We start from the raw sequence: 26,589 nt of genomic DNA on the forward strand, positions 1-26,589 counted from the left end.
TGCAGAAATAAAAGCCTGGAATGGGGCAAACAGTATCAATATTTACTACAAGACAAGAACTCTGAATGGAGAAAGTCTGAAAATATAATATCTTCACTCCAGGCATTCAAGAGCTTACTGTTCTAAATCTGGCCAGGAAATTCTCTGGATTCTATCTTCCTTATATACAGAAACCTGTAAGAGCACAAAAGTAAATGGACAGGAGATGGAAAAATGTATAATAAGGAGGTATGCAACCCTTTGGTTGCTGCAGAATGCCCATTTCAGAAACTTTGTGAATGATCCTGTTCCCTCCTGTTTCCAAAGGATCAGGTTTGGGTCCTGTGTGTAGACAGACAAATAAGCCAGATTTTCAAAAAACATATTAGAACAAAAGGCCTGTGTAATGATGTGACTAATTTGTGTGTGTAAACTGGGTAATTATGAACCTAGTTACATGTATGTTCAGTTACCAAATTTGTACGTGCAATCAACTTTTTGGAAAACTTTGCCTTTGTTGAATCCACGTATTGACAGGAAAATGACAGCATTTTCAGAGTTAATCGTTACATTATCTACAGGTAATAGAGGAAATACAGTGACAAGAAATTTAATGACACTGGCTGAAGACTGAGGGATGGCACATTGCTGATTTTCATGCATTTCTCTAAGACAGATAAGTACTGTTTGTAGGATGAGTAGCCTACGTTTCATTATAACTGGTTGTGGGTGATTTATACTTAAGAATGCTTGTCATCATATGTCCACAATATACAATACATATCTAAGTATTGTTTTGTTATAAATTTTTGCAACAGTGTTCCTTTAAATAATCTTTTTTGGCTGTGCATCTGAGGCAGCTAATGTTTTTTATCACAAAAACCCTACACAGCAAGTCAACTGTTTCCATGGAAACTGCAGAGTGATCATCCATTAATGCTGCCAAGATTTCTCTCAGCGCTTTCCTAAATCCAGGTAGATGTTTGCTCTCAATTAAAAAAAAAAAAAAAAAAAAAGAGGTTGAATGAACATTACATTCCCGCAATAGTGAACTTCCACATGTCGGGAGTAAAGGCAAACAGGAGCTGGGGGAAGGGAGGGGAGACACAAAAACAAATGAGAGGTTTTAATTTAGGAGACAAACTCCATCAGATTATTTTTTAAATCTACAGCCTATCCATCATGGGAAATGCTGTTCCCAAAGTGGTGAAAGAGTAAATATCAGAAAAGGAATGGAAGGCATACAAGCATGAATTAGCAGAGATTAACACTAGGAAGGAGGGACAGGAAGATTGCTCATGGAATGAATTATTTTTTAGATTAATTAACGTCTGGGTCACTCACCTCTCTCAGCATATTGTTTTCCTTCTCCTTCTGTTCCAGCAGGCTCTCCAGGTGGTGGACATGCATCTCTGCTTCAGCCAACCGTCTTGTCCGCTCATGATCCTCCTCTGTGGCTTTTGAAGACAGTCCTTTACTCTGCAACATCTCCAGCAGCTTTTTGATGGACTCATCACGGGCATTTAAGGTCTGCTTCTGAGTCTCAATGCGCAATTCCATCTCTTCTAAGGTTTTGCGCAGCAGGAAAAGTTCCTTGGCCTGGCGCTCATGCTCTGCATGAAGCCGTTGGAAGTTCTCCTCTGTCAGCTCTGCCACAAACGGTTCACTGGCTCTACTGCTGTTGTCCTGCTGGAACAGCTGGTTCAGGTCCCGCTGGATCCGAAGCTCATCCTGGAGAGCCTGGATCGTCATCTGCATGTGCTAGAAGCAGAAAACTAAGTTAGTGAATTCCCTTTCTTAGTGAAAAATTGGAAATACATGGGCTGCTTGAACCTCTTGACCAATCAGTCAGAAGGAATATACAACAGCTGACAACACTCAACATATTTGACAGCAGATAACTATAATTTCTCCAACTTTGGAGGGAGAGAGTTATTGAGCTGCACATTTTAAGGCCCTGAATGATGGAGAAAGATTCTCTTGCATGTAATTCCCCTATCTCCACCCATCTGTGCAAGTCAACGTCCAGAACGGAAGAGTATTACTAGGAAAAATCAGTGTACTGAAAAGTATAAATGAACACTTCTCTACTCTGTTATTCTTAGTTCATCTCACTTCAGCATCAAAGGCCCAAGAACTAGAGCAATTCCCTTGGACATCAGCAAACAAACAAGGAATAAAGAGACACTGGTTACTAGTGCTGACCTTTTAATAGAGTGAGGGAGGAAACACTGGTAGATCATGAAGGAGCAATATCAGATTATTTTAAAAAATTGGTTATACATTTTGTTTCCCATCCCCCAAGAATCATTATTAAAAAGATGTCAGTGTATGATTGCAGAACAATTTGCTCTATTACAATGCAACCACCACCACTCCACCCCCTCCATACACATAGGTAGAGTCTCAGAGTCTTGGTCAACTGATTCAGGCTTGTAGGGCTCCCGCTATGGGGCTAAAAATAGCAGTGTAGATGTTCTGGGCTCTGAAATCCAGTGAGGGGCGTACGTCTCAGAGTCCAGGCTCCAGCCCAAGTGGGAATGTCTATGTTATTTTTAGCCTCATAGCGTGAGCACCATGAATCCAAGTCAGTTGACCCAGGCTCTGAGACTTGCGTCCATGGGGTTTTGGGGTGGTTTTTGTTTGTTTGTTTGTTTTGCTGTGTAGATGAACCTACTCTGTGAGCTGGTAAGCATTATTCCCATTTACAGAGAAAAAAAACAAGGCACTGAATGAAATAATATCCAGGCAAGACAGGAAGTTCGTAGGAGATGCAAAAACAGAAACAATGTCTGACTGACAAATCTGAGACAACCACAAAACTATCCTCTTTTCTTGGGAAAGGCAAAGAGACTGACACAATTCAGTTTATCTTTGAACAGGCCAGCTGAATTGAATTCTGTGAGGCCTTCTTCGACACTAGAAAAAAAGTGCCTACATTACAGCAACTTCCAAAAACAGCACAGATACAACCAGTGGTAGCAAAAGCGTAAGCACTAGAAAGGACAGGTTTCATGACAGTCATCTCTTGGCTGGCTGATGTACAGGAGGCAAAATAGCCCAGCAGTTTATAATCTAAATAAAATCCAAATAAGCTACTCCGGGAAGGGACCTTATATTTGAAAGTAAAATACAGAAAGTGAATTTCACAACAAGATGTATAATGCACAGGAGATGTAATCAAGGAGACTGTAGGATTCCTCCAATAATTTGTTTGTTGCATATTCCTATGAAAAAGGGAACAGGGAGGAAGTAATACAGTATTTGCTACTTCATTAACACATGAATTCAGTCTATCTTTGTGGTTTTAATAGCTATTGTTGTAGGGACTGATGTATGAAGGCAGTCTGTGGGGCTGTAAACTATTTCAGTACTACTTTCCTCACTATGTGAGAGTTCAAACACTCCAAGCCCCGTTATTTGGGGTCCTCCCCATCAAAGGGAGTTATCTCAAGCTTTTGAGGTTTATTTGACCTTTTCTTCTATTTGTAATTTTATGATACTTGACAGTTACTGTTTCAGTTCAGCAGAAAATAGTACTTAAGTTATAATGATGGTTCTGGATCTCTCACACAAGTGTATTCCTGAACAAGAATGATTATTTGTTGTATGCTGTAAGGTAAAGTGTATGTGGCAATCTGAATTTCTACCCATGCATTTACTTGCAAAATGGAAGAAAACTTATGCCTTGAGCACACCACAACCTGGAATTGTAATGCACTTTTAGCTTTCAATCTTCTTTGAAACAAATTGCCAATGTCACTTCTCCAAGCTGCATTCCAGATAAAAATGCCATTGCACCTCCACACTTTAAAGCTCAGAAGAGCAACAGCAAGCATGTTAGGTGAATGAGGGGGAAGTCAGGCAGCCAAACTACTAAAGTTTATCCAACTCATCCATACAGACTAAATTGTAAGAAAAAATCTCATGCACTCACATTCTCCTAATTTTTACCATTGCAATACCAATGGGGCTGCACTGGTAGCAAGAGAATTTGCACCAAACAATTGAAAAGTGCTCCACTAAGCTCAGTGCAAATACCTAAGGTAGCCAGTCTATACACCAAAATGGAACTTATCTTTATTAGGGAAACTATACTCATCCCATTTCAACCACAGAGCATGGTCTGCTTAACATCCATATTTCACATGTATCCACTCTTACCTCGCTTTCCTCCCACCAGGAAGGCAGGAGAATCAGCTTCCTCTGAATCACCACATGCATTAGAACAGCAGAATGGCTTCCTGTACTGCCACAGAATTAGTCTTAGGCTATTTATAACCCTAACTAAAAAGAAGTCACCACAACAAACTTCCTAGACTTTAATTTTTATAATCTGATTAATGTAGGATCATGTCCCAGGCAAAGCTGTACCCCAGAAAAACATTACCACCTATTCCAGTATAAAACATCTCCCCAAATTCAGCATGAATGATTTACCACAGATGCAATCAACATCTGAGCTGACAAACTGAAAGCTATTTTTAAGTGGTTCAAATAGGCTAATTGTAAAAGAGAAAAATGTTGATGCCAATAGAAGCAGCACTTATGGAATTCATGTCATTTCAGATTCATGGGTGAGGGCAACGGAGTTATGCCATACCCAATGGAAGGGTCAGCAACTAGCAAATGTAGTCAAAGTATGTTTCCTAGGAAGAAAGAAGAGAGCTAAATACTTTGCAAATAAGAGATCAGCAATATGTTTATGAATTACTACTTACAATTACAATTAAGTACTCTGAACTACTTAATTGAAAAAAAGATAATACATCGCTACCTCGATATAACGCCACCCGATATAACACGAATTTGGATATAACGTGGTAAAGCAGTGCTCCGGTGGGGCGGGGCTGCGCACTCCAGTAGATCAAAGCAGTTCAATATAACACGGTTTCACCTATAACGCGGTAAGATTATTTGGCTCCCATGGACACGTTATATTGAGGTAGAGGTGTATGCAGTGTAGCAGTAAATTAAGATGGAGGAAATCTGACATGCTCTCCTTCCCAGTATATTATTGCTCTATAGAGTTCTTTTGTCTGCTGGCTAATAAGCTGCTTTTCTGTTTTTGATACCAACAGAACAGTGCCCTGTTGGTATGAACTATAAGGTGGTTCTTCAGGTGGGCATAGCTGTTCTTCTACAACATTTTAAATAGGACATACTCACTTCCCTCATAAACTGAGTTTTACCACTGTTTCTCATCCAGTTCTCTGCCTGCATTCTTTAATCACTGCAATTCCTTGGGAAAGGAAGGGAACATATTATTTATAAATCCATCTAATATTGGCCACTGAAAAGCTAAGCCTAGTTTCAGATCCTGAATTCACTTGAAACCACTCTCAAGCTTGAAAGAGCCCATTGCAAGTGTCTCACATGATCTCAAAATAAATGTAAGACTATTTTTGTAATGCCTTTAATATTTTAAAGGCTCAATACTTTCAGTTTCCATGAAGAAGATGCCGTAGTTTTTAACATTGTTAACAGAAGCTCAATTTTAAGAGTAGATAAAAATTGGAACCTACAGTACTTGACAGTGTCTTTAGATTTTACTGAAAATAAAGACTTCTCTCTTTAGCGAGTTAGCCCTCTGCAGATGAAAAGGTAGTGAGAGAATCTCTGAGAGGAAATGCAAGTGATTACCCTGGAGGTCTTAGCGGGATAGTCAACTCAAAGCTCATATAACTCATTCAGTTCTTGATGTGCTGGCACAGGGATTGCACCCAAGTTCTCCCTATCTCAAATGCTTAGTAGTCAGAGAAATTGGCAGAATCTACATGAGATCATGAATTTGCTTTTCCTGCCAGCATCTCAGGACATATGAAAACTAAAAGTCCTCACTAACAACCTACCTTTATAAGTCTTCCCTGAAATGAAAGTATTCCAAATGACAGGAAAAGGATGAGCCACACAGAGCTGGGCAGCAACCATGTTCCAAATATTAGGAGAAACCAGGGTCACTAAAGCAAAACTCAATCACAAATCAGGAGAGAAAATAAGGAAGTCTTTCTTTCTCTCACTCATTCTCAAAGTGTTATCATTTGGGCAACAGATTCTGCTGAATGCATACTCAAGGCAAAAACCTGTCTATCTGAAGGGAGTCCCTGCTGACATTCAGCTGCAGCGGATGCAGAGAAACTGACAAAAGGGCTAATGTCAGGTGTCCAGCAGGGCCCTGATGAAACAGAACTTGCTGATTCCAAAAACACTGCATGCTCACTGTAAGATGGCTCAGGGGCACCAGGATCCTTATTTGTATGGAAATGACAGAGTGATTTTTATAGTGTGTAGCTTAGCTTGGAAGCAAAGCTATGATTCTAATAGGATTTAATTTAAGTGGGAGCCAAACAAATTAACTTGTATATTAAGAAAACCTTACACTGATTTATCTCTGAGACAGCAGAAGAGCAAGGAGGTAAACAAATTCTATAGATAAAGAGCTTAAGATTGTTGGTAGTACATCTGTCTGCTGAACCAGACTCACATGAATGACTGATCTGGTTTAAGGGGATGTCATGAAGCAACAATACATCCACAAGAAACTGTAGAAGAAAAGCACCAACAGTAAATTTAAATCCTAAAAAAGGACAGGAGTAAACAAATTGATAGTCCTGTAGTCCAAAAGAAACCAAGACTGAGATGCAGACATCTGACTCTTAGAATTTAAAGTCTGCAGAACAAATAAATTTTAACTGAGTGCTGACAGATCCAATAACTACTTCCTGAAAATTCTGTTTGGCTGCCACTTTTGTACCATAATGCACTTCTAGCAGGTCACTGGGCTTCTAAGTTATATATTAATTTGTTCTCCTGGCAGAAGTCACAAACACTCTAATATGCTAGAGCAGTCAAAGGAAAGTTATTTTTATAACTCTAAGCTAGTCAGTACCAGCTACCATTCCGTGTCTGAATTTCTAAAGGTATCCACTCTCACTCTACTAAGAGGAAACCTCAAAGTTAGGACTTTCTGAAAACATGAAATCTAAAATGTGATCCTATTTGATTAATTTCTTGGTAAGCTGCTATAGACAGATTGCCCTGAACAGATTCATTTTTTAACTAAAAAACATCAAGAGTTGTGATTATCTTCTGTGCCAGCGGTGGGTGCATGGAACAGCTTTAAATCTGCTGATACAGGTGACATTTCAAGTAAATCTTATGAAATAAGATTGGACTAATGACTTGAACCTAAACTTCTCTTCTGCACATAACTGGACACTTTGGTTTCAGCAGGGACAAAACAATTCACTTATGTGATGGATATAGAGGCTTACCAAGGCAACCTTTAAGGAGAAATAAAGAAATACCTTGCCTTCTATGGAGTATGAGTGTTTCTCAACTACCAACAGGTACCTCTCCTATACCAAGCAGAGTGGACCTTGGAAAGATGTTTGCACACTCATGATCTTGGTGACATTACATAATTTAAAAGGTAGTATACACACTTTCACTGGTAACTGGAATAATCTGAGCCATACAATAAAACAGCTCTGAAGTGGGTCCATACCATCTGTTGCATTACACAGCATAGGATGACAAGTACTCTGTGTTATGCAACAATATGAAAAAACCTTTCAAATCCAGCCAAGCAACAAGCCTTTCAAAAAAATCTAAATGCGGACATGCTCAGTATAGACTGGTTAGACTTTGGCAGCTAAATTCCCCAAAGATTTGTATTTGTACTGAGCATGCTCCAACCCAGAGATGCAGGAACTAAGAAGGATTTTCCCCACAATTGAGGCTCATGACGGCTGAGGGGTGGGTTACTGTGGTGCCAGGCACAGGAACTGAGGGACAGAGAAAATGTCTCTCTTGTGTTTTGAATGCTCCTGCTGCTGGTATCCTGATACCATAAAAGAAAAGGAAGCGATCTGACTGAAATGCACAGGGGTAAGGAGATAAGCCAAGCTAGAGGGATGAAGTAGGGAGTGAACAAATAAATTATTATAAGGTGTCTGTGAGGGAAGACTAGGAGCTGTGACAAGGAACCTGGGGGGAAGAGAGGCAGGAACATAGACAGGGAGCCAGAAGGTGGTGAGGGGAGGCTAAAAGATCAGACAAGGAGACTGGGGGCAAGGGAAAGGGAGACAAGACCTGACACAGGGATAGGCTGGAGAAGGCATAGGCAGATAGGGTCAGGGTCAGGGAGAAATGGGGCAGAAGCATTTATGCCCTGTAGAACACACTTGCTCCAGAACCTGGAATGAAATCAAAGTTGCATTCCTCTGCAATCAGCAAATACCTGTGAAAATTATTGGTTAAGTTTTGTGTGTCAACCTCCTCTAGTGGAGGAACCACATAAAGGATGACAACTGACTACTGCTATCAGTCATTCAGTTACCTCAGAGTGCTGTGCTCTGGATCTAAAGATTCTAACCCTGCTGATGACCCATGTAAGGGTCAGTATGCTTCCACATGATAGAATTTGGGTTTTTCCAGTTTGCTTTTTTAAAAGCCTCAGAAATCACTCACAAAAACTGCGTTACAAGAATATTAACAGTTCAAAATCAAGCACACAAAGTTAGTAAGTTACAGAATTAAAGTTGCCTATGCAACCTTAATTGGGACCCCTTGTGAATATGCATTATAATACAGTCCTTAATAAGATGATCACATATGATTTTCCATAGGTTCCTTGCCTCTTACAGTGCACATGATGAACTCTGGGAATGAATCTGGGTTATGTAGTGAATGAGGCTCTTGACTGTAAGACCTCATTTATTACAGAAGTTAGAAGATGTATAGTGAGAATATAAGGGATGGCACGAAAACACAAAGAATGGTCTTATGGTTAAGGCACCTGAATGTTACCCCGGACAGTTGGATTCTTTCCCTGAGAGTGATGCTTGATAAGTCAATTAAACCAAAACTTTTCACAGGTGGTCACTAATTGTGTGTTCTTCAATTTCTGAGAATGAACACTCTCACAGCTGCATCTGAAGTCACTGGGAGCTGTGCTTTCAACATATAAAGCACTATAAAATGCTAAATACTCTGAAAAAAATCAAACCCTAGGCAATTGAAATTATGCACTCAAAATTAGCAAACACTTTTGACCTTAATCTCTGCACCTCTAATTCCCCACCTTTAAATTGAAGAGGGATTGCTCAGTGGTTTGACCATTGGCCTGCTAAACCCAGGGTTGTGAGTTCCCTCCTTGAGGGGCAGGGGCGGCTCTAGGCATTTTGCTGCCCCAAGCATAGCAGGCAGGCTGCCTTCGGCGGCTTGCCTGCAGAGGGTCCGCCGAAGCCGCGGGACCAGCGGACCCTCCGCAGGCAAGCTGCCAAAGGCAGCCTGCCTGCTGCCCTCGTGACGACCGGCAGAGTGCCCCCAGTGGCTTGCCGCCCCAAGCACGCGCCATCCCATTGAGGGGGCCATTTAGGGAACTGAGGTAAAAAAAAAAAAAAAAAGCTGGGGATTTGTCCTGCTTTGAGCAGAGGTTGGACTAGATGATCTGCTGAGGTCCCTTCCAACCCTGTGATTCTATGATTTCTATCCACTCACCTCAGAGGTTTTGTTTGTAAAGCACTCATACCATGATGATCATCAGCAAATTAATAATTCTGTCTGCAAACCAATGAGGATAAATCAACATATTGAATACTTGCTTATTAATTGAGTGCTGTCCCTGTTCACTGAATAATGGGGGAGGGGAGAACAGGGCAGTAGAAAAAAATAGTATATGATCATAAAATTATATAACAATGCATGAGTACAAGGGAGCCAACTTCGGATATACAGACAACCTCAATTGTGACATTTCCCAACTTCTGAGTGCTTGACTTTGCAACTGAATACTCTTTTAACGTAATTTTTTACACATGTGTGTACACACACACACACACACACACACACACACACAAGGCAGAGCTGGTAGCACTGGCTATTATTAAGGTTGCCTTACAATTCTTGTTACAAGATCCTGTTTTTATTTGCTTGTAACTCTGCAAATGTTGTGAAATTGGGCTCCAATTTCACATGCCAGGTGTCTGCCTCCAGCTGAAGTTTTTTGAAAAATTTTAGTCAAAACAGTTGAGCTGAGTGGAAAAAATACATTGTTCTGCCCATGTTAAAAAATTCTGGAGACCTTTTCTTTGAACAGCTCTAGTGGCCCCATGCTTTGGATCAGGAATTTGAAATTTGGCAGGGGGGTGCCTTTGTGTCAAAGAGGTGCATTTTTCCATCCCTCTGAAAATTAAACTATATGAATAGGTTTGGCCAAGTTATACACCTTTAAAAACATCAGTTACTACATGCTTAGTAGACGCTTCGATTTTTAGCAGCTACAGTCTCCAAAGATTCCATCATCACTGAGAATGCTGGAGCCTCTCATAGCTCCTAGCACTGACCAAGCTATGCATGTGCCATCCCCATAGCTCCCCACAGCCTCATGAGCGGCTTCCAGCAGCTCCCATTGGCCCAGAGCAGCGATCCGTGGCCAGTGGGAGCCGCGATCGGCCAGACCTGCGGACGGGGCAGGTAAACACACTGGCCTGGCCCACCAGGGGCTTTCCCTACACAAGCGGCGACCCCTGTTTGAGAAACCTTGTCCTAAACCATTGAGTCCTTTTCAAATACACTTTGAGAACTGCAACATCTCAACAATGTAGCTCCTTTAGGAGTTTCTAGCCTAGAACAATAACAAAAACAACATCCTGGCTTGGACGAAATTATGAATTTAACTTCAGAAAAATTCTTTAATTTTTCTTGAAATTATTTGTTCATGTGGATTTAAGGACAAACTTATTTAGCTGAGAGAGATTGTAGTTCACTAGTATGTCTGAGTGAACAGTGATAATCACGCAGAGTTGACAGATAAGCGGCACAGGAATCTGTCTTCAAATAGGCTCAAGAAAGCAGTTTGAATAAAGCCTGCATATGAAGTGCAGTTTCCACAAGGGAATAAAGGATACTTTCTTGAATCTGACAATACTTGCCAATCCTGGGAACTTTAAAACATCTGAACAGGGTCCTTCATTTAACCCTGAAGTTTATGTATAAACCACTTCACAATTTCTGCTTAGTGTGCTTGGAGGATGCTCAGCTCAAGGTCTTTGATGATCCTGTCATTAAAAAGGATTAATCCTCCTTTTAATTTTTGAACCAAATTTTTCCTTTTTTTCTTCAACTTTCAAAGAGAAATGAAATCCTATAAAAAGAAAGATATAGACAGAGAGAGTTAAAGTTCCTAAAGAACCCTTTTCTAGTCTTCTTAACAGACATTAAAATAACTATTCCCCAGAGACCCAGCCAAAAAATAAATATCAGAAAGTCAAAAAAAATCTGAAAATTTGGGAATTTAATGAAATTTAAAGAAAAATTAAAATTTAGAAAGAAAGAATTCTATTCTTATTTTATTTTTATTTTTATATTTTATTTTTTTTTTATAGAGTTTTTACTGAACTACTCAGGGAAGAAGGAAAGAAGAAAAGAAGAAGAAACATACAGAAGACACATTTTGCTGAACATACAATAGCTGCAGAACTCTCGCTAATTAATAATCTCGCTGCAGGAAAAGATTACTACACCACTGCTGCACAACATCTAGGAAAAACAAAAACTCTCCACTGCTCTTCTGCCCAACATATTTGAATGTATTATTTTTTTTTTTGTTTTAATGGCTTTGCCTGTGCCTCTGGATGTGTCTACTGTCTCTACTGAAGCATGCAGTGCATGCAGTCTTGCATTCAGTAAAGTGCAGGAGTAAGTTTTTCTTTTTGAGAAGTTTTAGGCAGGCCTCCTAAAGGGCCTCAGAATCAACTGATCAGCCTTCAGGAATTCAGGACTCTTCTCTCTCAAAATCATCTCTGGCTAAAAATCATGACTGGTTTTGACTTTGTGTTGTTTTCCTTTCAATTATGAAGACAAGAAAGAAGAAAACTGGAAAAAAAAAAAAAAAAAAGGAAAAAATAATTAGTTTTTTTTTTTTTTTTTTTTTTTTTTTTTTTTTTTTAAAGTTAATACTCTCTTTCTCACTCTCTTTCTGCTCCTAGGTGATGATGTGATTTTGATGCATGAGACAGCTGCTGAGAAATTCCCAGAATAAGATGAATGGATATCTATCTATCTAGCTCCATCTATCCATCTGCAGAACCAGAAAGTTTAGCCTATAGTCCCAGATAGGAGATGAGAAAAGAAAGAAGAGTTATTCACACTATTCACACTACAGTAACTTTTTTTTCTTTTGTTGATGTTTTTTTCAGTCCCCCACCCATGCACCTCATGTGCACCTCATGTGCACAAGCTTGGATCTTTTGAATAGCAGTGTCTACTGGGGCCACCATGCATGTGCCCTGTGTCATCTCATACTCCCATACTAGGGCATAAATGGTGGAGCATCCCCAACCCTCCCCAGGTCCTCCTCATCAAAGCCCCCCCGCCCCTGTGAGGACGAGAGCAGAGATGGAGCAGAGGATCAGATCACCACTGACTACATCTTGAAGTTCTATAGTTATTGTATGGCAAATAACAGTTCTTTCTTCTTTCTTTATGTGTTAAGTGTTGTGTGTGGTACCATGAGAAATATGCAATGCATCAACCACCAGACAACAGACACAACTAACTCAAACTCTCTTGACATGCATCTGAATCTAGCATAATACATGACAAACACACACATGTGCACACAGCAGCACACACACACACTTCAGAGAGACTTCAGATATTGGGTAGAGTTGCAAGGCTGATGTTGATGTGCCTTGAGCCTTGGTGGAAGCAGCCTTGACAGTCAGTGTAACACAATGTGTTATCCATTTTGAAAGCTGCTGGGGTGAAATGGCTTTACTTTTGGAACAGCCAGCTATAGCCACAAATAAACATGGGTACATCCTGAAAGTAGTCCTGCCGATACACTATCAAAGAGCTCTGGATATGCCTACGGTATGGCGCTTAAGGTAGGTTCCCAACACCATTCCAAACAGCAAGGAATTGTCTATGTTGCACACTACACTCTGGAAGACCTCATGGATCCCAATAGAAATTGAGAGACGAGAAATCAAGCTCTCAAAATTTCTACAATCCCAACCTGAGAAATCCTGCAAATTCTTGGGACCTACCCTCTAATACTACACGTGTGTAGAAGCCACATCATTAATTTTTCAAATGTGGGTCTGAAAGGTAAGCAGCTTCCAAACCAACCAATTTAATTTAGCAAACTGGCTACACATGCAGCAGAGATGCCTCAAAGAGCTGTCATATCAGAAACAAGCTTTTCCTGGATTTCATGAGCGTTCCTTGAATCACTGGTGGAGTGTTTGATGTGAGGCTGTTCAGAAAGTCTTCACTGATCAGGAGCAGACAAGCAACAATCCTATTCCATTACAAAAATAAGGATATTAATGAATTTTTTATTCATATTTTCATTCTAGAGGGCCAGCATAGCCACTATTATCCCTGGGTTATGAAGTCGTACCTAATGCAGCCAGGTAGAAGACAGTTGGACTAACATCCAACATCTGCAGTGGGTGAAGTGGAATGTGCCACTGGCCAGCTGAAAGCCTGGGGAGATGATTTATTCCCTAGCAACCCTAGCATGGATTGATAATGAAACACAGTTGTTCCTGTCATTCTTGCATTGCTCAACAGAGTAGCCCCCTTCTGGACAAAGTCCAATGACCAACATCCATGCATGTTAGCACTGCTTGTGAAAGCACACAGAGGCACTCAAGGTGTGAATGACCAATCATAGGCGTTTTGTTGTTTGATTGGGGTTCTCCTGATGTCACTTCAGAGTTTTCATGCCTAAAAAAAGGGGTTGAGGTGATTCCTGCATTGTCTTAGTTGCCTATGAAGGGCATGGGCAAGGAGGAGTCCATTCTTTCAAGTAAAAATATCTCCTTCAGTTAAAATCACTGAGTCCCTGACCATCAGGGATAGCAACATTTTGCGTCAGTAGTGATACCAGGTTCAATTTGGACTGGTGCACACTGAGAAACCTTCTGGCCTTATGAAATGAGAGGCCAGTGGAGGTAGAAAGAAAGAAACATGGTGGGCTAAGAGGCCTCTTATTGTCTGCTTGTTCTTCCACATCTGGGTTGCTGTCCATCTCATCACTCTATGGCCAGATAATGGAGGAATAAGGTGGAAAGGATGATGACGGTGATGATATCTGGCAACAGAAGCCAGTTATATAACCTGGATATTAGAGCGTGGTCACCCACAGTGGCAACTGGAAACATCAGCCCACGAGTTAGAGCATCACAACCCACAGCTTTTAGGAGAGACAAGAAACCACCATCCCGCCATGACAGCTTCTGAGGGAGCAGGAGAAGGGATATACAGCTATAGCTTGCTCAGGGCAGCTTTCAGTCATTCTAAGTATGGCGGTCAAGCAATTAACAAAAATTAATCACGATTAATCACACTCAATAATAGAATACCGTTTATTTAAATAGTTCTGGATATTTTATACATTTTCAAATATCTTGATTTAAATTACAACACAGAATACAAAGTGTACAGTGCTCACTTTTTATTTATTTTTATTACAAATATTTGCAGTGTAAAAAGACCAAAAGATAGTATTTTTCAATTCACTTAATACAAGTACTGTAGTGCAATCTCTTTATTATGAAAGTTGAACTTACATATGTAGAATTATGTACAAAAAAAACCTGCATTCTAAAAACAATGGAGAACTTTAGAGCGTACAAGTCCACTCAGTCCTACTTCTTGTTTAGCCAACCGCTCAAACAAGTTTGTTTACATTTGCAGGAGATAATGCTGCTGCCTTATTTACAATATCACCTGAAAGTGAGAACAGGCATTCGCATGGCACTGTTGTAGCCAGCGTTGCAAGATATTTATGTGCCAGATGCTTCAACCACCATTCCAGAGGATGTGTGTCCATGCTGCTAATGGGTTCTGCTCGACAACGATCCAAAGCAGTGCAGACCGACGCATATTCATTTTCATCATCTGAGTGAGATGCCACCAGCAGAAAGGTTGATTTTTTGATGATTCAGGTTCTGTGGTTTCCACATCAGAGTGTTGCTCTTTTAAGACTTCTGAAAGCATGCTCTACACCTTGTCCCTCTCAGATTTTAGAAGGCACTTCAGATTCTTAAACCTTCGGTCAAGTACTGTAGCTATCTTTAGAAATCTCACATTGGTACCTTTTTGTGTTTGGTCAGTTCTGCAGTGAAAGTGTTCTTAAAATGAACAATATGCGCTGGGTCATCATCTGAGACTGATATAACAAAATATATTGTAGAATGGAGGTAAAAAAGAGTGGAAGACACGCAATTCTCCCCCAAGGAGTTCAGTCACAAATTTAATTAATTCATTATTCTTTTAACAAGCATCATCAGCATGGAAGCATGTCCTCTGGAATGGTGGCTGAAGCATGACGGGGCATACGAATGTTTAGCACAACTGGCACGTAAATACCTTGCAATGCTGGCTACAAAAATGCCATGCAAATGCCTGTTCTCACTTTCAGGTGACGTAAATAAGAAGCGGGCAGCATTATCTCCTGTAAAAGTAAACAAACTTGTTTGTTTCAGCAAGTGGCTGAACAAGAAGTAGGACTAAGTTGACTTGTAGTCTCTGAAGTTTTACATTTATTTTTGAGTGCAGTTATGTAACAAAACAAAAATCTACATTTGTAGGTTGCACTTACATGATAAAGAGATTACATGACAGTACTTAGTATTTTTCTATTCACCTCATACATTTCTTTTGTTTGTAATTTTTACAGTGCAAATATTTGTAATAAAAATAATAATACAAAGTGAGCACGGTGAACTTTGTATATTGTGTTATAATTAAAATCAATACATTTTAAAATGTAGAAAAACATCCAAAAATATTTACTAAGTTTCAATTGGTATTCTATTGTTTAACAGTGATATTAAAACTACGATTAATCATGATTAATTTTTTTGAGATTTTTTTTTATTAATTAATAGCATGAGTTAACTGTGATTAACTGACAGCCCTAATTCTAAGAAAAACTCAGTATGCACTGGCTGAAAGAATCTGTTTGTCTGGGGTGGGAGGGGAAGGCGTATTGTTTTGTTTTTTATAATATATTTTACTATTTGAGCCTCTGATTCTGATTTGGGCAGCTGGCCTTCTGCTCACAAGGAGAAAAATTCCTCCTTTGTGTGTGTGCACAAACATGTGCATGCCCAGAGGAATCAGCATGTCTGTGGTCTGCTATTTGATGGATTGATCTGCCGTGCTGTACTCTGTAACTGTATGCAAGGGAAACTGGCTGGTTTTATTTATTTCAATTCCAGGATTTCATCCTTATAATCCTGTATCAGAGTGAGGAATGAAATTGGACTGAAAGTTTGTTCCAAAAATACTTTGTCACTAGCCATCTCCCAGCTCTAAAAGAGTCTGTGCTTATTGTCTCCAAGCTCCACATGGGCCCCTTCTGAGTCTCTTAAGAAAGATACTGGCCCAGGGTACAAGAATGGGCTTCCCAGAAGTTCTACTCCCCTGTAGCGCACAGAATCCAAATGAACCCAGATGAACCTATTTTGCCCCTAGAAGCCCCAGCCTGAGATATCAGTAGAGAACTCTTAGATGGTTTGTTATCAGGGGAGAGAGCTGGGCTAGAAAGTCCCTTACTGCATTCTGGCATTGGCAGTGTCCAGTGACCTCTATCTCTGGACCAAGGTTTGGGTGGCATCTCTGCCATGGCATCCTCATTAACCTTTACCTCCTGGAGAAGGTCAGAATGCATTTTAGTTAGACTGTAAGATCTCTGGGGCAGGGACCATCTTTGTTCTATGCGTATACAGTACCTAGCACACAGGTCTTGGTCTGAGATTGGGCCTCCTAGGTGCTACTGCAATATAAATACTGAATATTATCTTCCCAAACTGGTCTTGAGGCCTTTGGCTCCATGAATCTTGGAGGCAGCCATGAACTGACTGAGGACTCACGGAGACGCGAGGCATTTTCTTGCCTGACCACAATTACCCTACATGTCATGGTGGTGTCCATTTAGTATTCTTGTGCTGAAACAGTCTCTCATATTGAGATTCATTTCCTCAGAAAATAGACAATGCATGACTGCCCTCCTGGATATATTATTGTCCTTAGCCTTATACGAGGCCACCTTTTGACCTTTGATTTTCTCAAAACACTAGTCTCTAGTCTTGTTAATGTCTCGTCTGGTGAGATGACTTGATATTCCATTTGATTTGATTCTTGCCACGGTCCTATATACAGATGTCTTTGCCCAAAAAGCAATTTGAGTCTTAACATCTGCCACTGAGTAGGTGAAATCTGTCTTACAACTCAGGTCATCAGATATTGTAGATCTAGAGCAGATAAGATCATTTATAGATCTGTTCCAAATAACTGAATTATACTGATCGTCCTACACTAGCGCTATTATGACATGGTCTACATCAGTGGTCCCCAACCTTTTTCGTCTGGCACCCGCCAGACGAAGGACCGTGGCAGCAGTCGAGCATCTGCCGAAATGCCACTGAAATTCAGCAGCATTTTGGCGGTGACGCCTCTGGATGATGCCGCTTGTCGGCAGCAAGCAGCATCGCCGTTGAAATGCCGCCAAAATGCTCGACCAGTAAAACCTGCCAAGAGTGACCACTCATGGGAGTTAGCAAAAGTGGTCACTTGTAAGAGGTTGTCTCTCTTCAACAGTTTGCACACCAGAGTGGCGGTATTCCATGGCCTCTGCAAGTAGTCGCTCGTGACAGGTGTTCTCTCTTCAGAGCTAGTCTCTAAAGCAGGTTTTACTGTATATATTTATTCAGTTCTTGGACTCCGCTTAGCCTTCTAACAAAAGCGTATCAACTAAGGGATGTTTCTGATAATAGGGACTCTTCCTCTGGGAACCAGACACAGATCATCAAACTAGAGAGCAAACTTTTGGTTACAATGGACTGGCTTGGATTTGAATCAGTAATATCAATATGAAAGGATCTGTATCATTACTAATTAACAAGTCAACACTGTTTTCTCCCTGCAATTCTAATGGTATTTAAAAGTAAAACACCAGATTAATGTAATTTCTTTATTTGCACATGAGCATCAAATGTCAGAATTGCCCTAGGATTCAAGTTTAACAATTGTTCTAGAAAAGCAGCAAACCTATGGATGTATTTTAACTTCACCTAAAAATACTTAATTGAACAAAAGTATTGAAAAATTGAAACTCTATTCAAACAAATTCAGAGCTTCTGATAAAAAGCACAAACCACTGAAAAACGCACAGCAGATAAAGCATATAATCAGTTTCCTGCTTCTGAGTGCATTTTACTGTTAAATCCAGTCTCCAAGCCCATTTTTCCCCTAAGATGCCTAGCAGCTGTGCCCTACTGTGCTGAAATCCTATAATACAGACTAGTGTCCTCCCTCCAGAGCCGGAATAGGAATCTTCATGAGAAGAGATTGAAGGCATAACGTGGGACTACTCTGCGGATACCTTGTAAGCAATGTTGTTCTTAGCTGATGGAACAGCATTTAGAGGGGGAAGGAAGGAGTAGATGACAGAGATAGTGAGAGAGCAACAGAGACTTAGCAGAATCATTTTTGGGACATTGGATCATATTGGTTAATTATATTCCTATAATGATTATAACAGCCACTCAAGAGTACTAGCTGGAGCCCGGCCACGTGGCAAAACAGCAGGAGCCGGGCGGCTGGAGCCACGGGGCCAGGCCGGGCTGGAGGGCCGTGTCCGGAGCCAGGCATCTGGGTAGGTGGGGTCATGGCCGGAGCCGGGTGGCCGGGGAGGGTCACGGCCGGGGACGCGGGGCCGGGTGGTCGTGGCCGGGGAGGGTCACGGCCGGAGCTGGCTGGTCGGGGACACGGGGCCGGGGAGGGCCGCGGCCGGGGACCGGCCGGCCCTCCTCGTTCCCTCTACCCCTACCTCAGCGTTGTCTTCCTGGGCCTGAGCGGGAAGCCTGCTTGCTTCTCAGCCCTCCCAGGCTTCCCGCGCGAACAGCTGATTCGCGGGAAGCAGGGCGGGAGGAGAAGCAGGGAGGAGCATTCATGGCAGGAAGTGGAGGCAGAGCTGAGGCCGTAGCAGGGAGCGCTTGTTAAATTTAAATGCCCTTTTAGAATCGGTTGTCCCACGTAAAGGGCTTCTAAATTTAACAACCGGTTCACGCGAACCGGTGCGAACCGGCTGCAGCTCACCACTGCCTCCCCCGCACTAGACCAGGCATGCACTCTGTAGCACAGGGAGTCCCCCTGCACCCTGGGTCCGGCCGCCCTGTAGGGTTTTTTGTTTTGTTTTTTCCCCTGCTTTGCCAGCCGCGCTGTTGTCCCCCTCGTCTCCCCCTTTGCCGCTCCAGCCGTGTTTTTTTTTTTCTCCCCCCTGCTTTACCACTCCGGCTGTGCTGCAGGTTTTTTTTCTCCCCTGCTTTGCCGTTCCAGCTGCACCGTTTTTTTGTCTCCCCCACCCCCCCGCTTTGCCGCTCTGGCTGTGCTATTTTTTTTTTGTCCCTCCCCGGGCTTTACCGCTCTGGCCGTGCTGCCGGTTTGTTTGTTTTTTCACCTGCTTTGCCGCTTCAGCTGCACCATTTTTGTTTTTGTTCCTCCCCCCCGCCGCCGCTTTACTGCTCTGGCCGCACCGAGTTTTTTTGTTGTTGTTTTTTCCCCCTGCTTTGCAGTTTCAGCCGCGCCGTTTTTTGTCGTTCCCCCTCCCCCCGCTCTAGCCGCGCTGTGTTTTTTATTTTTTTCCCCTGCTTTGCCGCTCTGGCAACCCCCCCTTTTTTTACAACATCCCGATTGTAGGCCGCACCCCTAGTTTAAAGGCTTACATTAGGGGGGAAAAGTGCGGCCTATACTCGGGACAATACGGTATTTATAAATTGAAATAAATATCTTATGTCAAGGATGATAAGAGCATCCAGTCCCATCAACTGCCTTATCAGCTACCCAGGAGTAGTGAAACTTAACTCCTCTCAAAAAACAAAACAAAAAGGAGGACAATTGCTTATGGATCAAAGAATTTTAACTCATTCTTCATTTGCTATTCCTCTTTCTCCTATACTTGTTACCTGTCCATTGCATATTTGTCAGTTGTACTACTAATGTAGAGAACCATACTAAAGAGTAATAACATTTCAGAAACCACTGATATGGAAAAGATAATTGCAGATAATTATAGCTCAAAATAAAACTCATGTCACAAACTTAAAAATGTAGCAAGATAATTAAAGAAACCAAATAAAGCAAAGTCAACATTAGGCAAGGCAAAGATCTCAATGAGATTGAATTCTTAAGTCATTTCTTACCCCACATTCATATGAAGACCTCTTTCCCTCAAACCATCACCACCTCATTCTAAAATTCTCTTTTACCCAAAAGAGAAAGGCTGGTCCGAACTTGTAAGTTTTCATTCAAATTTACCAGTCCAGGGAAAAGTCTTCTAGCCCATCCTTAATGAAATGAGAGCATCATTGTCTGCACTGAGATGTAGCACTCTCATGCTTCGTTGCCTAGTGGTTTCCCTTATCTTCCCATCTTTTCAGGGAGGGGGAAAAAGGAGAGGATTAGGAAAATTCTAAATTGCCCAGGGGCAGAGTTGGAAGCTCAGTGCATGAAGTACTGATATCATATAAAAATGATGAGCCCTTGTGGCACCTTAGAGAATAATAAATTTATTTGGGCATAAGCTTTCGTGGGCTAGAACCCACTTCATCAGATGCATGAAGTGAAAAATACAGGAGCAGGTATAAATACATGAAAAGATGGGGGTTGCTTTACCAAGTGTGATGTCAGTCTAAGGCAGTGGTTCCCAAACTGGGGTTCATGAATCCCTGGGGGTTCACGAAATGTTACAGGGGGTTCTTAGGAAAAAAATTCCCTAATGGCAGACAGAGCTGTCCCTAGTGACCCCAGGCAGCACGGGGCCAGTAGCCTGCAGCACCTGGACTTCCAAAAGCTAAGCAGATCAAAGCAAGCATATCTATCACACTGAGGAGATTTAAACTTCAAGACTCCTTATAAGAAATGGAAAGGGAGGTGAATATTTTTTGCTGTTTTTAAAATTAAATAGGCAGCTAGTATTGTTTTTAAAATTATTATGAAGAACAAGTTTAAGCTTTGTTGTAACGTGCGCTATTTGCCTGGACTGCTCAAGACCTGAATGCTTGTGTAGGAGGAACTCTTTTGAGTTGGCTTCTTAAATACCTTTGTGCTGTTTCACATCTGATACTCCTTGATGAAACACAGGAGCCTCGTCTTATAACAGGCTTATTCAAAGTGATACAAGCTACGGAAGTGAGATCTTGGAAGAGTGTTGCTGTTTTCATAATGTAATAAAAATACTGTAATGATAAATAATAATTAATAATAAATAGTGTGTAATAAGCATGTCATAAAACAAATTTTATATTTCCAAGATCACTGCTTTTATAATTTATACTCAGATAAAGGAGAAAATCCCTGGAAATATTCATTTTTAAGACGGGGTTCGCAAGATTTGATGTGCTAGTGAAAGGGGTTCACAGGCTGTTAAAGTTTGGGAACCACTGGTCTATGGAGATAAATCAATTAAGGATACCAAGGGAAGAAAAGTATCAGAGTAGTCTGATCTCTAAAAAAAACAAAGAATCCTCCTGTGGCACCTTAGACTAACAGACGTTTTTTGCAGCATGATGAGCTGGGTGTGAATACATCTCATCTCTGAAAGTGGGTATTCACCCACGAAAGCTCATGCTGCAAAGGGAAGAAAAATAACTTTTGAAGTGGTAAGAGAGTGGCCCATTATAGACAGTTGACAAGAAGGTGTGATAACAGTAGGGAGAAATTAGTATTGGGGAAATTAAGTTTAGGTTTTGTAATGACACAACCACTCCCAGTCTTTATTCAGGCCTAATCTGATGGTATCCAGTTTGCAAATTAATTCCAGTTCTGCAGCTTCATGTTGGAGTCTGTTTTTGAAGTTTTTTTGTTGAAGAATTGCCACTTTTAGGTCTGTCTGGTTTGGCAGTCTCTACACAAAAGAATAAATGGACACAAATATGACATCAGGAATCATAACATTCAAAAACCAGTAGGAGAGCACTTCAGTCCCTCTGGTCACTCAATAATAGACCTAAACGTTCTGATATCACTGCAAGGTGGAGCTTCAGAGTGCTAAATACTAGGCCAGCATGCTTTAAGTGCAGCATGGAATCAAGGATCTTCTGTAATGGAACCTCTACTGGGTCCAGATTCATTCCTCTTGAACAGGTCAGGTTTCTTTAGGTCTTTGTCTTCTGGGGTGCATTTGTTGGATTTGGATTTTTCTTGCACCGTTGAGATGACTAAGGACCCCAGGTTGGAATGGACATAAAAATATTCAAACACCTCCTGCAGGATCTGATACCACTTTTCCACCTTTTGTGCTATGATGTGGATCGTAGTGGGTGTTTTGCCACAGGGCGTTAGCAAGGTCAAATAATCCTTAATTTATCACAAGAGCAATTCTGGCGGAGCCTGATGTAATCAATATATTATTCTCTGAGTGTCCTCTTTTGGTGCCAGGCTTTTGGCCCTGGTGGTGTCACCATCTGTTTCAGTGCTGATGGCGTCTATTTTTAGTAAATTTCACTCTGTTTGCACTAAGCAAATAATGGCTAATAATTTGGAGAATATGGAAAAAAACTGAGGATGAAATTACCCATATCAATGGCAACAGTCTAGAAATACCAGGAGTTTAAGCCTTTCCCCCTATATTCCGGAAGTACTTTTGGTCAGCAATGTTGCTGGGCGCATGTGGTAAGGATTTTAACAAACTAGACTTGGTGCATGGTAAGTTTTATCCACTAGAAAGCATTTTATCTTTATTTTTCTTGTAACCATTTCTGACTTTAATACCATTTAATTCACTGAAAATCTCTCTTTGTAGCTAAATTAATGTTCTTAAATCAAAACTAATCCAGTGTTGTTTTTAAATTGAGCTGTCTGGGTAACTCCAGTTAAAGCAGCAAACTGTTGCATATTGGCACCTTACAGGCGCAACAGACCTCTAATACTGAACTGCCCAGGAGAGGGCTGGACAGTGCAGAACACACGTTTTTGAGGTCACCCTGCAGGTAGTAACCAAGGCTGCTGGGTTGCTGACAGGCTGCTGGGATTAGAGTTGCTGGACCAGGGCTGTAGCTATACACAGACATTCAGGGTGCGACCTACATGCTGCTTGGCTGTTGGTGAGCTGCCCAGGTTGGGAGCTACAACAGCAGAGCATTGCGAAGCACCCACTGTTGCAGGGCACATGGTGACAATCCCTCACTGGTCTAGATTGCACCCCAGAACATGACATGCATCTCATATATTTGTTGAGGCCACAAAGGCCAAGAATGTGTCTTTCCCCTCCTTTATCTTTGGGAACCTGCCAGAAATAGAAGCCCTGACCCCAGAGTTCTGGAAGAACTTCCTCCACAAAGCCAACAGAGAGCAGATCTGTTCAAGGAGCAGTATCTCAAAAGAGCAGTTCCTGAACGGGGATGGGAGAGGTGAGGGGAGACATGGTGAACAGACAAGAACTGGATGGCACAGCCTGATCTGATGGTGCTTAGGACTTAGCTGTCGGTGGAGATCCAACTGCAAGCACTGTAAAAGCAAGCCAGCCTGTCTCCGGACAGAGAAGAGAACAATAACTGGAACAATACTCTGGACCAAGGAGTCAAAATGGGCCCTTGGGAAGCACCAAGGGAAGGCATGTCAACTTGCCAAATCCCAGACCCAAATGCCTCCTCCTTTGGAACTTATACCCCTTTCTGGGGTAGTCCCGCTGTCGAGGGGGAGGGAAAGGCTGCCTCAGTGTGAGCTGCAGATAATCCTGCTACTGACAACCATGGTAGCGGCACCGCTGCACTGCCAGCATATACATCCCCAATCACTGTACAGTAGCCCTAGAGTCCTTGAAGGAGTGCAGAGGCTCATCTATCTTGCCTGAAAAATAACTCTGCCATCAAAGAGCAAATCCTCTATGCCTGTTGAACATTGGGAGCAATGCCCCAATTCTGCAGCTAGGGGGCATTCTCATCACGGTCACTGCCGAGGCCATGACTCTGGCTGAAGTAAATGCACCACCCAAGCACAGACTGCCAAGAACTCTTAGCCAACAAGCAACCTTCGTTAATAAATGCTTGAAATTCCTCCATTGAGGCTTCAGGCAGCTGATCTGCAAACTTACACATAGCTGTCCAGTTCACAAAATCATATTTGGAAGCAATGCCTGCTAGTTAGCAATGTACATCTGTAAGGAAGAGGAGATGTAAAGCTCCCTGTCCATCTATTTAGAAGTCCTTATCCTTAAAGTGGATTTAAATCTGCTCTGCTGGTCTGTATCATTCACTGTGGTTATGACCTCAAATCCCTGCACCAGTATGAAGTAGCATTTATCTAGGCACTTCACAGTAGGAAGTACTAAAGCCGGCATGCTCCAGAGAACCTTAACAGGCTCTAGGAGTGCATTATTAACAGGGAGGGCAACTCTCCTGGGGCAGACAGCTGCAGGATATCCAATAATTTATAGGTATTCTCCTGAAGGAACTCTGCTCAAACACCTGGGAAGCAGCCACATGCTGCAAAAGGTCCTGGTTCACCCTGAAGTCCTCCAGTATGGAAGAAGAGGAAGAGCCAGGTACCGAAAAATTATCTGGGGAAAAAGCCAAAGCAGTTTACTGTGCCAGAGTCAGATCCTGCTCCAGGTCTGACGAACCTGACAGGACGACTCTAGAAGATCCACAAGAGGAAGGTTAGGCCGGCAGTGGATCAACAGTCACCACCACAGGCCTGCTTGGTGATCTTGGACTGAGAAGTGTCCCACAGATTTCATGGAGGCTACTGGTATGGATAGGGCACTGGTGGCTGATAGGACCTGGGCCAAGGCCCCCCATCCCAACAACAAGACAAACACCAATCCTGGTACCCATAGTGCTCCATGAGTGAACCTAATGTGGGTCAGGTGATGGAGAATTGTAGGAGGAAGATCCCGACCTGGATGCCAAGGAGTCCCGGGCTCCAGGGGAAAAAGGTGGAGCCAGCCTTGATGGTACGAGCAACCAATCGGATTCATCCGTAGCCCAAACTGAGAAGGGAATTGGCACAGACAATGGAAATGGTACTGCCAGAAGCAGTATTAACCCCAAAGTCAGAAGCAGTACCAAGGCTGATAAAGGTGTTGAAGTGGAGGGCACTGAGTGCTGCCACGGTAACATTGGCAGCACCGACAACAGGAGTTCCAAAGAAGTTGCTGGTGCTGTGACGGTGACTTGTGCTGAGCCCGGCATCAGCCCCTCTTCCACTGACTATAAAAGGGAAACATCAAAGTTCAGTGCTGACAGACCCACAGGTTCAGCAGCTTACCCTCCCAATAGGGCTATAAATGACGCAGCACTAGCAAAGTCCTGGACCAAGGGAGAGGTCAGGACAGAAAGGCAGAGGAGGACCGTTGCCAACTGATATGCCACCAACACAGAAACAGCTGGTGCCAGAATCACCCTCATTGGTACAGGACTCAATGGATGCCCTGTGGCTGGAACTGGAATCAATGGTATGGGGTCTCTGATCTCCCTGTGCAGTACCCGGGAGCAGTTGACAGGACCCTGCTCCATCCCATGCTCTGCACTCCTTGTGGAGAAGGCAGATGAGTCACCACGCAACCTGGAGTGGCCACGATCAGTCTTCTGCAACCTTTTTCTCAGCATACTCAATAGGGAGCAACTCTTCCATCTCTTCAAACAGGCACCAGCTCCAGGACACGAAGCATCAGCAATCTCAGAACCTGAGGGTGACCTCCAATCCCATGCAAACCTCAGTAATGAAGCAGGCCATATGGACTGATTGAACTGGTGCTGCTTGAGACAAAAATCTCTCACCACCTGAGTCCATTTCATGAACAATTTACAAATTGAACAACACTCCTTGATGTGGGCTTCGCCTGAACACAGAAAGCACTGCATGTAGGGATTGCTCCCCCACACGATGGACAATGTTGAAACACTGGTGAGGGGATCACCTGAGAAATATTTAAAACTAAGCTAACTAACACTATAGTAATGACACTGGTTAACTATATACAACTAGAAAAGTTACTAAGAAAGAGCGAGGCTATTAGGTTAGAAACCATGCAGAACTCCAACTTCAGACATGTGTGGTAAGAAGGAACTGAGGGGGGTTGTGGTGGTACCACCTCATATAGCCAGGGGAGGGACTGTGGCCATGAGGGGTGAGCGCTACCCCTCTACAGGTACTGATACGCAGAATTCTCTGGAATGCACAGAAGAAACAGATTTGTGCAACAATCCCTGTAGCAATCACTTTAAAAGTACATATGGTAGATCTAAAATCTGTTGCTGATACCATGCTTCTGCATGAGCTCTGTAGTGAGAGATCAAACAGCTCTTTAAAAAAAATCAATCAAGTTAAAAAAAATCAATATATAAGTAGATAGTACAAAAGTTAAATAATATTTAAGCAACACCGCTTAAAGTAACTCTAGATGCCACCTGGACTCTTCATGAAGCATAACAATCAGTTTCCTGAGAGTCAGACAGTCTTACCAGAGTATCTGATTAATTTAAGAGAAATTTAACCCTCATACTCCATTTACATCACTTCACTTACAAGCTGTGATTCACTCTCTTCTGGTAATGGCCAGTGGCCTGATACATTAGCTTTCTTCTT

The 26,589-nt window shown here is 42.1% G+C and overlaps 1 protein-coding gene across 12 annotated transcripts in view; it reads right to left on the reverse strand.

Moving 5' to 3' along the window:
• Positions 1–26,589, reverse strand: part of ERC1 (ELKS/RAB6-interacting/CAST family member 1) — a 562,177-nt gene that overhangs the window by 462,423 nt on the left and 73,165 nt on the right. For all 12 annotated transcript variants that reach the window (XM_039546718.1, XM_039546709.1, XM_039546701.1 and 9 more), the window contains exon 3: positions 1,324–1,740. In XM_039546718.1, the coding sequence (XP_039402652.1) occupies positions 1,324–1,740 (417 nt within the window). The remainder of the gene's footprint in view (positions 1–1,323; positions 1,741–26,589) is intronic.

Source organism: Mauremys reevesii, linkage group 1 (genome assembly GCF_016161935.1).
Source record: "Mauremys reevesii isolate NIE-2019 linkage group 1, ASM1616193v1, whole genome shotgun sequence".
NCBI classification, from domain to species: Eukaryota; Metazoa; Chordata; order Testudines; family Geoemydidae; genus Mauremys; species Mauremys reevesii.